Below are 14,647 nucleotides of genomic sequence, written 5' to 3' on the forward strand. Positions count from 1 at the left end.
AATAGAGTCAGTAACCATATTAAAATACTTTAGTTAGTTATAATGGGAAGAAACTGCAACACTTCAACAAGTCATCGCGAATCTGCAGCTTACACAGCAGCAAAATGTAATGACCAAAAGTCGCTCAAAATTTTACTCGATTTTTGGAGAGAAGAAGTTGTATCGCCGATCAATAATCGCGGCGACACAATTCTCCATTTTCTCGCTGTACATCAGAACACGATTGCGCTAAAATCACTTATCGAGGAAGGGTCATTGAGTAGTGAAGACTTGAGAACTAAAAATAATAATGGAAATACGGCTCTGCATGAAGCTGCTAGGTTCGGCCGAAGACAAATTGTGAAAATAATGTTAAGTTTGGAGAGTGGACTTGTTTTGGAGAGGAATAGTAAGGGAGAGACGCCAATTTATGTTGCGGCTATGAATGGAGAAAAAGAAGTATTCACTTTGTTGACTGGGAATGAGATTAGTGATGAATTTACTATGATGAGGAATGATGGAAGCACCGTACTTCATGCGGCCGTAACTCACGAGTGTTATTGTAAGTCATCATGATGTACTCTCCCGCCTTCATTTATTATGAATAGTTACTTATAAAGAATTTTTACATAGTGTAACTAACATATAAGAGATATTTAAATATAATAACTTCATTTTAATTTTATTACAAATCATAGCTATAAGATATTTTGTAATTACAATGCGTAGCTATGTTTTACTTGTTTCGCGTTTATCCGAGTGTGTTCAAATACACAGTTTCAAAATTTGACTATATATATTTGGCTGACTGATATTTTCAGGCAAACTAGATGTATTTGGTTGTAAATGTGGTTTGACTGATCTATATACATATGTATTTGGCTGACTGTATTTTGACAAAGTAGAGTATTTGACTGTATGTATTGTTCAATTGATCTATATACAATGTATTTGGTCGATTGTATTTTTTGAACTGTGTATTTGAATGCAATCAAATATATGCGAAACAGGTAAAACATAGCTACGAATTGTAACTATAAAAACAGTAGCTACGGTTGGTTAGAAGCCTAAAAACTATAGTTGTTTACATAAATTATCCTACTTATAACTATTTGAGTTCTAACATATGTACATAGTGTCAAGAGAACTGGTATACGATTGATCGATCACCTTTACTTATTGTAATATTTAATCTTTTCTATTATCAAGATCATAAATCTCTCTTTTTCTAAAAGATTAGCTACATATATCTTCTTTATACAAATATATTTATAATACTCACTTCAACATTATATATGCATGTATAGCTACGAATTCTCGGGTACGAAAATAAATCATTGTATATTATAGAAATTTTTATATTTAGCTATAATGTATTTATAGATACATGTATATGTTCAATGTTGTAGTGTGACTCTTCGACATTCATTTATTGTGAACAGTTACTTATAATTATTTGAATCTAACTTATGTATATATAGAGGATATATAGAGAATTTTTATACTATCGTCATTTTTACCTATTGTAACATGTAATCTTCTTTATTTTCAAGATCACAAATCCTTTTTATTTTTATTTTTTTATGGAGTATTACCGATAGATATCTTTTAAGTGATATGACAATTTATAATACTTTTCCAATATTGTACCATTTCTCGTATACAATATACGTATAATTAATAGGTTTCCTGTGATATGGCTTTAGCTTGGTGCAATTTTTTTTATTTTCCACATTTTCTTGAGTGTACTGATTGGCAAATTTAATATACTATATTCAGTGTACCTCCGGTTTCAAGCAAGGGTGATTTACATCCTATCTCATCTTGAATGAGTAATATACCGTCAGACTTCTCTATAGCAGCCGCATATAACATCATCTCTCTATAACAGTTAGCTTTTTTCGGAATCGATTTTTTATGTTATATTTTACTTTTCTATAACAGCATTTCACTTATAACAGCAACAACCAACTTTATAACAGTACGCTCTTTGTAAAATTACCCCCCATATAACAGCTATCTTCTTTATATGGTAATATAATAATTAACCATCTTTATAAAAATGGAATATCTATAATTACCAATAATAAGTGTAGAGATTTGGACCAAATATTTGATCATTTAATAAACTATTACAATAAAGAAAATTATATATATATATATATATATATATATATTCATCATTAAACGATTTTCCTTCGTTATATAAAGTGTAATTAAGCTTAGAATTTGGCAATTAAAACTAAAAATTAGATTTTATGTATCTTTTTTGCCTATAACAGCGAAATATTATTTAATTGTCAATGTTGTTATAGGTGTATAACAACCATCTTCTATAACAGCTGAAAAATTTCGGACCCAATTAATAATGCTGTTATAGAGAGGTTTGACTGTACATTGATAGGGTAATCAAATGATTTTGTACATAGTCGATGTATTGTTACATGCTATAAGCTTATAACATTGTTACCAAAATTTGCACTTTACCAGACCACACGCACATGTTACATGATATGACTTATACTGGTAGATTTTTAAGCAACATGATAGTGTAAATTCTTTGCATTGTAGGTGACAAAAGTGAAACAGTATTAACAAAAAGAACTGGATCGTAATTTTGAATTGATAGTCTTGACTAAATTGTGACAATCAAGGTTATACAATATGACAATTGTTTTTTTTTTTTTTTGCATGAAACGAGAAACAGACTTTGCATTACATTTGCTGAAAATATATCCAGAATTAGCCAGGAAACGTGACGGAGAGGGTATGACAGCATTAAATCTATTGGCCACAAAGCATTTATCTTTTAAGAGTGGATCCATCTATACAGTCGAACAAATTGGCACTACCTCTTTTCTTCCTACGCAGGCCCTTGAAATCTTTATGTATTTCTGTAAGTACTTTCCAAAATTATTAAAAAAGTATTATAATATATATCTTTGTTAAAAATAAAATACTTCACAAAAGTCTTAAATAGTAGTTTTAGCTTTACTAGTCTGTTTGGCCCAGATTTCAAGATTTCAGGAGCTTTTTTTTCTTAAAAGAAATAATTATTTTAGATAGTTGAGGTGTTTGGCCAAAATTTTAGAAAAATAAAATAAAATAGGAGTAAGTGTTTTTTAAGTAGTAGCATAAGTTTTTTTTTTTTAAAAAAATAGTTTTTCTCCGGAGACACCTTTTATAAGCTTGGCCAAGAATAACAATGGCCAAAGTTTTTTTTAAATTAATTAGTCAAACACATTTCCGTTATTAGATCTCTAAAAGTACTTTTTTCTAAAAACACTTAAAAACATTTTTCAAATAAACATATTTTGGAATTTTTTAAACTGGGCCATTAATCGAAAAAACATATAACTTGTTTCTCTTCTTGAGAATGGAACAGGCATACCAGCAGAGTTTGAAGAGTCCAAACCTAACAACAACTTGGAGGATCCAGAGACTACTATAGATGTCCTCGTTAAAAAAAGGTCTTCATTTGTTAACTTCCTACTAGGTATGGAATCTCAGTGTAAACAATATAGACACATGTTAATTACTATAATATATCCATATTATTGTTCATTAGGGCTTGTTTTGGTTGGTTGAATTAGGAGAGCAATTTCTGTATAAATTTCAGCGCAACTATTACTTAGGAGTACTTGTTTAGTCGTCAATTTACTTTTCCTCATAATGACTATATTTCGCATACATAAATTTTGCAAGAATCTATATATTATTTCATGCACAATCGAATGTGAAATACAAATACACATATTAGTAATACATGATTACACAACTAATATGACAAAAAATGTCCTTGTATTAAAGAAAAACAAGGGTTCAGCAAAAAGTAAACACACATGATTTTTACTAGACATCTAATAAAAAATAATTCTTGAATTATAGTTTTTGTATCACTAATTCGTGCATAATAATACATGCATTGTGATCCCCATTTGAACCTATGTCCTCTTTTGACTCTCATTTTTTTCACCTCTTGCTTATCTAGGTAATTTTACATGGTTGGGAGTAATTGATGATGAAAAGCAAAAGCATATTCTTGCACTAACATTAGCAAGAAGATTGATCAGGGCAGAAGATTGGAGCTTCAATGCCAATTGTGTGAAAAATCCACTGATAGAGGCAACAAAACTTGGTATAAATGAGTTAGTCGAGGAAATAATAAAAAATTACCCTCAAACGGTAGAAACCGTAGATGAAGACGGGAATAATATACTGCATATTGCAGTAGAGCGGAAAAACAGGTCGCTATTTGATCTCTTTCTGAAAAAAGTATCTCACAAAGATAGATTGCTTACTGATACCAATCAACAAGGAAAGACCATAATGCATTTTGCAACAAATGTTGGATCCCCATTCAAATTTTCTACAGAGGAACCAGCTGAAAAAATAAGGGGTTACAAAACATTGATACTCATGGCATGGGGTGTTCTCTGGTTTAAGGTATTTTCTTTTGCTCTTATTATACTATATATACAAGTACTAATTTTGGTACGCGCTTTATCACATATTAATAAGTACGAGCATTTAAAACATCACAATATATTATTAAGAATATAGTTAAGTTTTTCTATAAAAATTAAAGAAAAAAGTGTAAATATCTGTTGGGTAATGCCAACGTCCTGCCTATGGCAAGGCCTGCGAGGAGGCTGGGCGGCCCGAATAGGAGGCATGATCGAACATGACGTTTGTTTGGTGGGCTTAGTTAAGAAATAAAGTTGTGCCCTTGCTATCAGCTATAGGTTTTGGCATGATGCTAAGCGCTTGATCCTCACAAGTGGTATCAAAGCCAAAGACATGAGTTTGACCTCCAAGAGAAACATGTTGCATGAGGCAGGTGTTAGGAAGGTTGATCTTAACAATTTCTAAATATGATGAGCATTGATTCTATTTAGTTAAACTTATTAAATATATGGTTGAGGATTTCTATAAAAATTAAAGAAAAAAGTGTAAATTTCTGTTGGGTAACGCCAACGTCCTGCCTAGGTAATGCCCGCGAGGAGGCTAGGGCGGCCCAGATCGGAGGCATGATCAAACATGATGCTTGTTTGCTGGGTTTAGTTAAGAAATAAAGCTACGACTTTGCTATCAGCTATAGTTTTTGGCATGATGCTAAGCGCTTGATCCTCATAAGTGGTATCAAAGACAAAGTCATGAATTTGATTTCTGAGAGAAACATGTTGCATGAGGCAGGTGTTAGGAAGGTTGATCTTAACAATTTCTAAAAATGATGAGCATTGATTCTATTTAGTTAAACTTATTAAATATATGGTTGAGGATTTCTATGAAAATTAAAGAAAAAAGTGTAAATTTTTGTTGGTAACGCCATCGTCCTACCTATGACAAAGTCCGCTAGGAGGATGGGGTGGCCCGGGTCAGAGGCATGATCGAACATGGCACTTGCTTGGTGGACTTAGTTAAGAAATAAAGTTGCGTCCTTGCTATCAGCTATAGTTTTTGGCATGATGCTAAGCGCTTGATCCTCACAAGTGGTATCAAAGCCAAAGTCATGAGTTTGATTTCCGAGAGAAACATGTTGCATGAGCCAGGTGTTAGGAAGGTTGTGCATTGATATTTAGTTAAATGGATAAAATTTCTTGTGTCTCTCTAGTAGAAATAATTGCTTTGTCATGAAACCACAAACTCATGATTACGTGTACCTATGTTGTTTAATTGCGAACAGAATTTTCAGTTGTGACTTGTGTACGAAGGCAGTTAATCAAATAGAATCTCTTTGTTGATAGTCGTCCATTGCCCTTTATATCAGCTGGCATAGCATAAAAAAGACTACATATATCTGGACCTCTAATAATTGCATATAGCTTCTTACGCTTAAAAAACAAAATTCATTTAGATGAACATAATAAGAACTTGTTGTACATATTCATCTTCATATAACAAAAAACAAAATTGTTGTATAAGTGACGAACATTCTTATCTATTCTAATAGCATACCACCTTAATGTTTTTGAAATAGTTGCATGACCGTTTTAGTTGTTTCTCAAATTATACCTTTGCCACTTATAATGAATACAATTTTTTTTGAAGCGTGTAAAACATTGTGTTCATCCACGTTTATGGACGGTGAAAGACAATGATGGCAAGACTGCAAATGAGTTATTCGATAAAAAACACTCAGAGGTATGTAAAGAAGCACAGAGATATATCAAAGATTTAGCAGGTGCAGCTCTCATTCTATCCACTCTTCTCTGCACGATCAATTTTGCTGCGGTTTTTACAGTCCCTGGAGGTTTTGATGAGAAAACTGGAATACCTATTCTCCTCAAGCAAAAACAACATTCAGAATTATGGATGTTGATGTTTTTCTTAGGTTCAGCTCTTTATGATTCAGTATTCACCATGGGGACTTTGGTTTCAATACTTCTCTCCAAGTTTGACTCAGATGATTTTTATATTTGTCTGCCGGTGAAGTTTTGCACCGTCATAATTTCTGTGTATTACGCCACAGCATTCACAGTTCTGGGATGCGTTCAAGCCCTTAATGTTGAGAATATATTCAAGAACAAAGATGTCTGGTGGCTAATTTTTCTTCTATTATGTCTTGGATGGTATATGACTTTAATAGTCCTAGACGTATCATATTTCGTCTTTGATTATGTGTATTATTTCATTCGTTATTCGGTTCTTTATAAAAGAAATAAACATGTATTGTGAGTTACAATATTTTATGTTTTATAATATGATATTTCAGTTAGACTACCTATATTGTGCTATGAGATATTTAAGGGATTTTTTTTCATGTAAAAGGGATACAGGAAGTAGTTTCCAAGGTTTTTATAATTTGCATTTATTGCTTCATTACTTATTTATTTTTGTAAAGAGAAAGCATAGCAGGTTTTTTTGCTCCTAGTCCCATAGCTATGTTTCAATAGGAGGATGGTGGGAAAAAAAAAACTGTAATTCCATCTTAAAAAGTCAACCTTGGAAACTATGCATCATATTGTTATTTTTTAGATAAATGACTATTATAATAATGGTTAGATACTAATCAGCCTAATCAAAATAGTTACTTATTTTGTTTGCCATAAATATAAAAAAAATATTAGCTAATTATTAACCTCAAGTTATCACCAACACCAGTAATATTTTTCAGGTTTTATGCTCCAACTCGTTCCAATCAACTATGAACCCAACCAAACTTAATCATAACGTACATTCAATAAAACTCATATCAACTTTAACATTCAAACATAATTTAAAACCAAAAATTCATATATAAACACATGTAAAGTATCAATTTCATAACAAGAATATAGCCAGTTGGAGGATTACACTTTCCCCTTCTTTAGAAATTCAATTACAAAATTAAAGCGTAAAATACCTGTCCAATACAAAATATAGAGATATTGTGCTTGTGTGACCTCCCCAACCAACCAAATAGCTTTCTCACCCAAGTGGTTCTTCGAAACAATCTTTCTTGAGGCAATTTCATTGGAACGCAACCTCTCACCTGGCTATCCATTATGGTAATCGGTTCCTCCTCGTATGGCAAACTCTCGCTTAGGTCTCATTTGTTTGCACTTAATGGAGATCTGAATCTTAATCATTCAGATCTCAGTCATTAAGTGCGTTTGTTTTTTACGTCTGAATGTGAATCATTCAAATCTAGCCCATTAAGTGCATTTGTTTTGTCCCTCTTAAAAATCTCTTAATGGGTCTGAATAGATCTGAATGAACCAGATCTGTAACAAAGTCTTAACACAATTCAGACTCTTAAACTATATATTGCTTTTTCTCAGCCAAACTTTCACGCTGTGTTTCTTCTTCTGTGCAAAACAATTTCACTATTCCCTCTCCCTCTCCAACTATCAATTGGCAACCAATTTTTTTGCCTCTTGAACGGGTAACGTTTTAAATCTTTACAAGTAATTTGCTTATTATTTTGTGAAATTCGCATTCTTCTTCGGCTTACAGCTTCTTTACCAAGAATTTTTTATTGCCAGAAATCTTTGTTAAAGTAATTCTGCAATTGTTTGAATCCTACATATCTAATATCTTTACCCACTTGATGACCTATTAACCGGTAGAAGAACGTGAATATTTCTGCAAAAAAGGTTCAATTTATTTATTCTATGCACTGGGTAAATCTACAGTAAATAGGACTGAGAAAAACCGAGGCACGTATTATCCTGAGATTACATATAAATCCTATAAGAATGATATTATTTAGTCCATTTAAGGCTTGGTGTTTGTGTAAGCTTTAAATGCTTAATTTGTATGTTTACTACTATGGAAAAGGTGTTTCAGAAGGATGAATGCATATGCAGTTCCAATTGTCTTTCTCGGAAGGATGAATGCATATGCAATAGTTCAAATTATTTTTCAAATATAAAATATTCATTTATATCTTTGAAATATTATTGTTTCAATTTTATTTTGCTGAATTGAGATTTTTTTAGTATCTTATTGATATAATGCTTAATTCCTAATTTTATTTGAATTTTATATTTAGTATGTTTAAAAAGATAAATTTTACATATTCAGATATTGAAAACAAACAGTCTTAATCATTCAGTGTTTAGATCTATAAACAACATCTTAATATTCAGATGCATATTCAAATTCATAACTCTTAATCTTGATGCACATCTTAATATTCAGATGCGTATTCAGATTCAGACGTCTTAATCTTAATGGAAACAAATGAGGCCTTAGTTGTACAGTCTGAATCAAAATAATATGAGATGGATCCAATACTTTTCCAACATGATAAGATTTAACTTATATATGTGTAATTAATTTTTAAGTTTTTAGTGTATTTTAACTTGTTATAGCAAGTTATTTATTTTATTTTCCAAATTACCAAATTAGGCTTACTGTAGAGAACTACTAGTTCATGTGTTATCCAGACTGTGCTCAAAACAACAAATGACGTTAGTAAAAGAAGGTTCAAACACTGAAACAATATCTCAATAAACGAGAAGAGAAAATGACGAAAACAGTAAACCAGAAACTGGAAACGATAAAAATATTCAGAAACTAAATATCCGAGTCCACATAATTCACTGTGTGGCCTTAAGGAATTTAATCCCCTCAAGTACTCGAGGTTAAGGATTACTTCCTCCCAGGATAAAACGGATAAACCTATCAAAGATGTAGCGGTACCTCAAACGCCTTTGAATTCAAGCGAACTCAAAAATGGCAACGAATCACACAAGACACTGACTTAGTTTTGTTTTGTAGGAAACATGCAGAATGCTAGAATGCAGATTTTATTTTTGAAAATTTCAGTAATTGAAAAATGAGGCATTGCCTCTGTATTTATAGCCAGTGAAATACCTTTTCTGAACATGCATGGTGTCTGTTCGGAAAGGCCATGCCTTTTTCCGAAAATAAGAAATATTTCTATTAGGGAAAATATTCCGCAAAATTAAAAAAATAACTCCGAATCCGAAGGCGAGCCGAGCGACGACGACGACGTGAATCCCTCTTTCTCAACTCTTTAAGAGCTAGACAAAGTGCTTCTATATATAAGTACACAAATGTTACTTTCTAACACCAATGTGGGAGAAAGAGCACTTAGAAAAGTTATTTCTCCATGAAATTTTCCCTTGGATTAGTTACTTCTCTAAATTTTAATTTTGCCTCCATTTTTTTTTCTCTCCATTTCTCATTCACACCCACTTAGCTAGCTTATTCATTAGCTAGGTTCAACAATCCCCCACATGAATGGGGAATGGCTATATGACGAAAAATATGCATGTATGAAAAACTGTATGATCCGTAAGCAAGGATTAATTGCATCTGGATAAGTAGGTTTCCCTTTGAACTTTTCGTAATGAACATATGTCGGATATACTCGGTCAATCAATAGATTTGATATCGTCGAACTTTGGTGTATACCTAGACAACCACATGTCATACAATTAACCCTTTAACCATATTTGGTTCTCACTGTTGTGTTCGTTTCAGCCATGAACACCGCTTGGTTTCATGAGTGCGTAGAGCATGGGCCTTTACCTAACATACTCCTTGAAGCGGCTTACACTTCATACCCACATAGGTAATTCCTAAACGTGTTATCCCGTAGATACACTATCTGGGCATGCCTGCCAAATTTAGAAGCCATTAAAAAGCATAAGCTTTATTAACTTATTAAAAAGCCTTAATAATTTATCCTTGTTTTTGAACATTGTCTTCATCATGACAATAAGTTGAGTTATTTGACAATGTTGAATCGTCATTCATAACTTTGTTTGATCTCTTGGAACCTAGCTTTTCGGATCTCCAGTCTACTAGATAGAGTTACCGTCATGATGACTTGTCCTAGGCCTTAAACCCATTCCCCTCGATGATCTTTCAACCGCCTCTCTAGTTAGGCCTTTTGTAAGTGGATCCGACACGTTATCTCTTGACTGTACATAGTCAACTGTGATAACTCCACTAAAGAGTAGTTGTCGAGCGGTATTGTGTATCCATCGTATGTGACGAGATTTACCGTTATACATAACGCTACCTGTCTTTCCTATTATTGCTTGGTTATCGCAATGTATGTATATAGGTGCCACAGTTTTGGGCCAGAAAAGAATATCTTCTAAGAAATTCCTGAGCCATTTAGCTTCTTCACCGGCTTTGTCTAGATGTCTGAACACAGACTCCGTTGTAGAGCGAGCAATACATGTCTGTTTGGATGACTTCCAAGACACCGCTCCTCGACCAATCGTGAATACATATCCACTCGTGGATTTGGATTCTGTTGATCCGGTGATCTAATTTGCATCACTATATCCTTCAATAACTGCGGGATATTTATTGTAATGCAAGGCAAAGTTTTGGGTATGTTTTAAATATCCAAGTGCTCGTTTCATTGCCATCCAATGCGTTTGATTATGATTACTCGTGTACCGACTTAGTTTATTTATAGCACAAGCTATATCTGGTCCCGTACATTTCATGATGTACATTAAACTTCCCAATACCCTAGCATAGTCCAATCAAAACTCACTTTCACCTTTGTCCTTTGCAAGAGCAAGGTTTACGTCAATTGGAGTTTTTGCATTTTTGAAATCTAAATACTTGAACTTCTCAAGTAATCCTTCAATGTAATGAGCTTGATACAGAGCTAGAACTTGAGGATTCTTATGGATCTTAATTCCTACAATTAAATCGGCAACTCCTAAGTCTTTCATATTAAATTTGCTCGCTAGCATATGCTTAGTGGCATTTATGTCAGCGATGTCTTTACTCATTATCAACATGTCATCAACATACAAACAAACAATGACTATATGATTCGGAGTATTCTTAATGTAAACACATTTATCACACTCATTACTCTTGAGTCCATTGGCCAAGATCGTTTGATCAAATTTTGCTTGCCATTATTTGGGTGCTTGTTTTAGTCCGTACAGAGACTTAACAAGTCGACATACTTTCTTTTCTTTCTCGAGAACTTCAAACCCTTTGGGTTGTTCCATGTAGATTACTTCATCTAAATCTCTATTTAAGAAAGCTATCTTAACATCCATTTGATGGATTTCAAGTCCATACACAACGGCTAAATATATTAACACCCGAATAGATGTTATTCTTGTTACTGGTGAGTATATGTCAAAATAATCAAGACCTTCTCGTAGTATGTGTCAAAAAAATCAAGACTTTCTCGTTGTCTAAATCCTTTGACAACAAGTCATGCCTTATATTTGTCAATAGTACCATCATCTTTCATCTTTCTTTTGAATATCCATTTGGAACCTCAACGTTTGTTCCCGAGTGGAAGATCAACCAACTCCTATGTATGGTTGTTTAATATGAATTCAATTTCACTATTGACTGCCTATTTCGAATATTGAGCTTCTGAAGAAGTCATAGCTTCTTTAAAATTTCGAGGCTCACTTTCTGACAATAATGTCAGAAAATCTGATCTAAAGGACGTAGATGTCCTTTGATGTTTACTACACCTTGGATTTTCGTTACTTGGTGTATTTTCCTTTGATTTTTCCTGAGGTCGTTTAGATCCTTCGCCAGATGAATCACACTTACCTTTATACGGATAAATAGTTTCAAAAAATTCAGCATTATCTGATTCTATTATCGTATTGGTATGTTTGTCGGGAATTGTTTATTTGTAAACCAAAAAACGATATGCTTTACTATTGGTGGCATATCCAATGAAAACACAGTCAACAAATTTGGGTCCTATTTTACCCTTTTGGGTTTAGGGACCCGCACCTTTGACAAACACCCCACACTTTAAAGTATTTCAAGTTGGGTTTTAATCCTTTCCATACTTCATATGGAATGGACTGTGTTTTGCTATGGGGTACTCGGTTGATTATTCGATTAACTGTAAGTAAAGCTTCCCCCCACAAGTTCTGCGATAATCCAGAACTTATCAATAAAGGCATTCATCATCTCCTTTATAGTTTGATTCTTTCTTTTCGTAATACCATTGGATTGTGGCGTGTAGGGAGCAGTTGTTTGTTGAATGATGCCATATTCCAAACACACTTCTTCGAAAGGGGATTCATATTCACTGTTGCGGAATTTCCTATAAAGATCATCTCTTCGGGCCCTGCGGGAGCATATGAGATAAACATCTATTTGTTAGAGCAGACATGGCGTGTGGCACCAGAATCAATCCACCAATCTATTGGATTTCCAACCAAACTGCATTCGGAGAACATTGCACACAATTTCTCCTCTTTTTCATTCTTTTCAATTATGTTTGCTTGACTTTTCTTCTTCTGTTTCTTTGGGGCATGACAATCTACAGATTTATGTCCAGTCTTGCCACAATTGTAGCAGTCTCCTTTAAATTTTTCTGCTTTGAACTTTTTCTTCTTAGAATTGTTCGCCGGCCCAGATGATTTCTTCCTCTTGCTGGACTTTGGTTGAGCAGTCTCAACAATATTTGCACCTGATATTGTTGAATTACTACGAACCTTCATCTTTGCAGATTTGTTATCTTCCTCGATCTTTAGATGAATCACAAGATCTTCTAGCGTCATTTCCTTGCGTTTGTGTTTCAGGTAGTTTTTAAAATCTCTCCACGAAGGAGGCAATTTTTCAATCATAGCAGCCACTTGAAATGCCTCATTAATAATCATGCCTACAATATTAAACTTGTAAGTAACGGCATAATTAATACTTGCAATAAAAGTATTTACACGAATTATACCTTCAACAAGGAGATCATGGATAAGGACTTGAAGCTCTTGGACTTGGTTTTCGACAGATTTATTGTCCGTCATTTTATAGTCCAAAAATTTTGCAACCACAAATTTCTTCAAACACGTGTCTTCAGTTTTATATTTCTTCTCTAGAGCATCTCATAACTCTTTTGAAGTATTTGTGGCACTGTAGACATTGTACAAATCATCCTCTAAGCCACTAAGGATGTAGTTCGTGCACAAAAAGTCTAAATGCTTCCAAGCCTCGAAAATAAGAAATATTTCTGTTAGGGAAAATATTCCGCGAAATTTAAAAATAACTATATTTTAACGCTAAAAAAATTTGGTCTAAAAAATTATCAACCAATCAAATCATTTGACCGAAGTCGAGCGACGACAACGGCGCGAGGGGAGTCCCTCTTCTCAACTCTTTAAGAGTTAAAAGAAATGTTTCTAAGTATATATAAGCACACAAATGTTACTTTCTACCACCAATGTGGGAGATAGAGCACTTAGAAAAGTTACTTCTCCAAATTTCAATTTTCCCTCCATTTTCTTTTTTTCCTCTATTTCTCATTCACACCCACTTAGCTAGCTTATTCATTAGCTAGCTTCAACACACTGACGTATGTAAGGCCCTAATTAAACATGCATGTGCCTAACATATATAATCAAGTATGCCTATCAAGAAAAAAATTGCAGCTGAAGATCGCTTACAGTAAGACTCTTCACAATGAATTCACTAAAATTGTCAGCTAGCAAAAAGTGAACACTTCTTTCTCCCCCCTAGTAGCTGCAACCGATTCTGCTACTTTCAGATATTATTGCTTAATTTAATTTGCCTTAGAGAAGTCTTCCAATTGGAATCAACTCTGCCACAAGCCAACCCCCTTATCTTTAAGAAAGTTGTACTATGTTTTTTTTAAGTAATGGTCATGATGATCTATGTAATTGGCCCCATCCAGTCACTTTTGTTAGTCTAGATTTTTGACAATATGCCGGATTCTATCTGTGAAAAAAAATGGACTAAAAAACAATAAAAATGTGCTAAGATTAAGATCATTCTTGAGAAAATTCTATACTTTATTAGTTATGGTATTCTTTAAATGGAATACCTTAAGAGTTGTCATTTCGTTTAAGTATGAGTAAGCATCTCCTATGATTAGAAAATGTTAGTATCAGGCTGTCTATTCATAAAGTATATGCACATCCTGATTATTTTACTAAAATAAAGCATTAGTATCGGTAGTTTAATCACCTGTTTTTAAGTGTTCATTTCCTTGCTTTATTTGCATAATTGTTTAAGTTTATAGGCTTTAATTTGCGTGAAAGCTTAGGACTTGCATCTGGAATTAATCAGAAGAATATATACTTAAGTCTAAATTGTCAAAAGTAGATTTACTAGAGCCTTTAATTAATCAAGTAAAAATCAATATTTATCCACGTAAGATTTGTTCGTTCAATCTATTAACTAATCTAATTCCCGAAGGGAACCATGCTTATTCGGATTATAAAAGGTGTCTTAATACCTT

General features: G+C 33.3%; 1 protein-coding gene across 2 annotated transcripts; it reads left to right on the plus strand.

Moving 5' to 3' along the window:
- On the plus strand, positions 1-6,697 carry LOC132600814 (uncharacterized). 2 transcript variants are annotated; one of them, XM_060314214.1, is made up of 5 exons: positions 1-541; positions 2,687-2,875; positions 3,365-3,475; positions 3,971-4,425; positions 6,031-6,697. In XM_060314214.1, exons 1-5 carry the CDS (start codon positions 43-45, stop codon positions 6,655-6,657), a joined length of 1,881 nt encoding a protein of 626 aa, XP_060170197.1. In that variant the 5' UTR covers positions 1-42; the 3' UTR covers positions 6,658-6,697. The 2 variants fall into 2 exon arrangements, with proteins under 2 accessions (XP_060170197.1, XP_060170198.1); XM_060314215.1 differs by having other exon boundaries at positions 2,687-2,746.
- The last annotated feature ends 7,950 nt before the right edge of the window (positions 6,698-14,647 follow it).

This window comes from Lycium barbarum, chromosome 6 (assembly GCF_019175385.1).
Source record: "Lycium barbarum isolate Lr01 chromosome 6, ASM1917538v2, whole genome shotgun sequence".
Lineage (NCBI taxonomy): Eukaryota > Viridiplantae > Streptophyta > Magnoliopsida > Solanales > Solanaceae > Lycium > Lycium barbarum.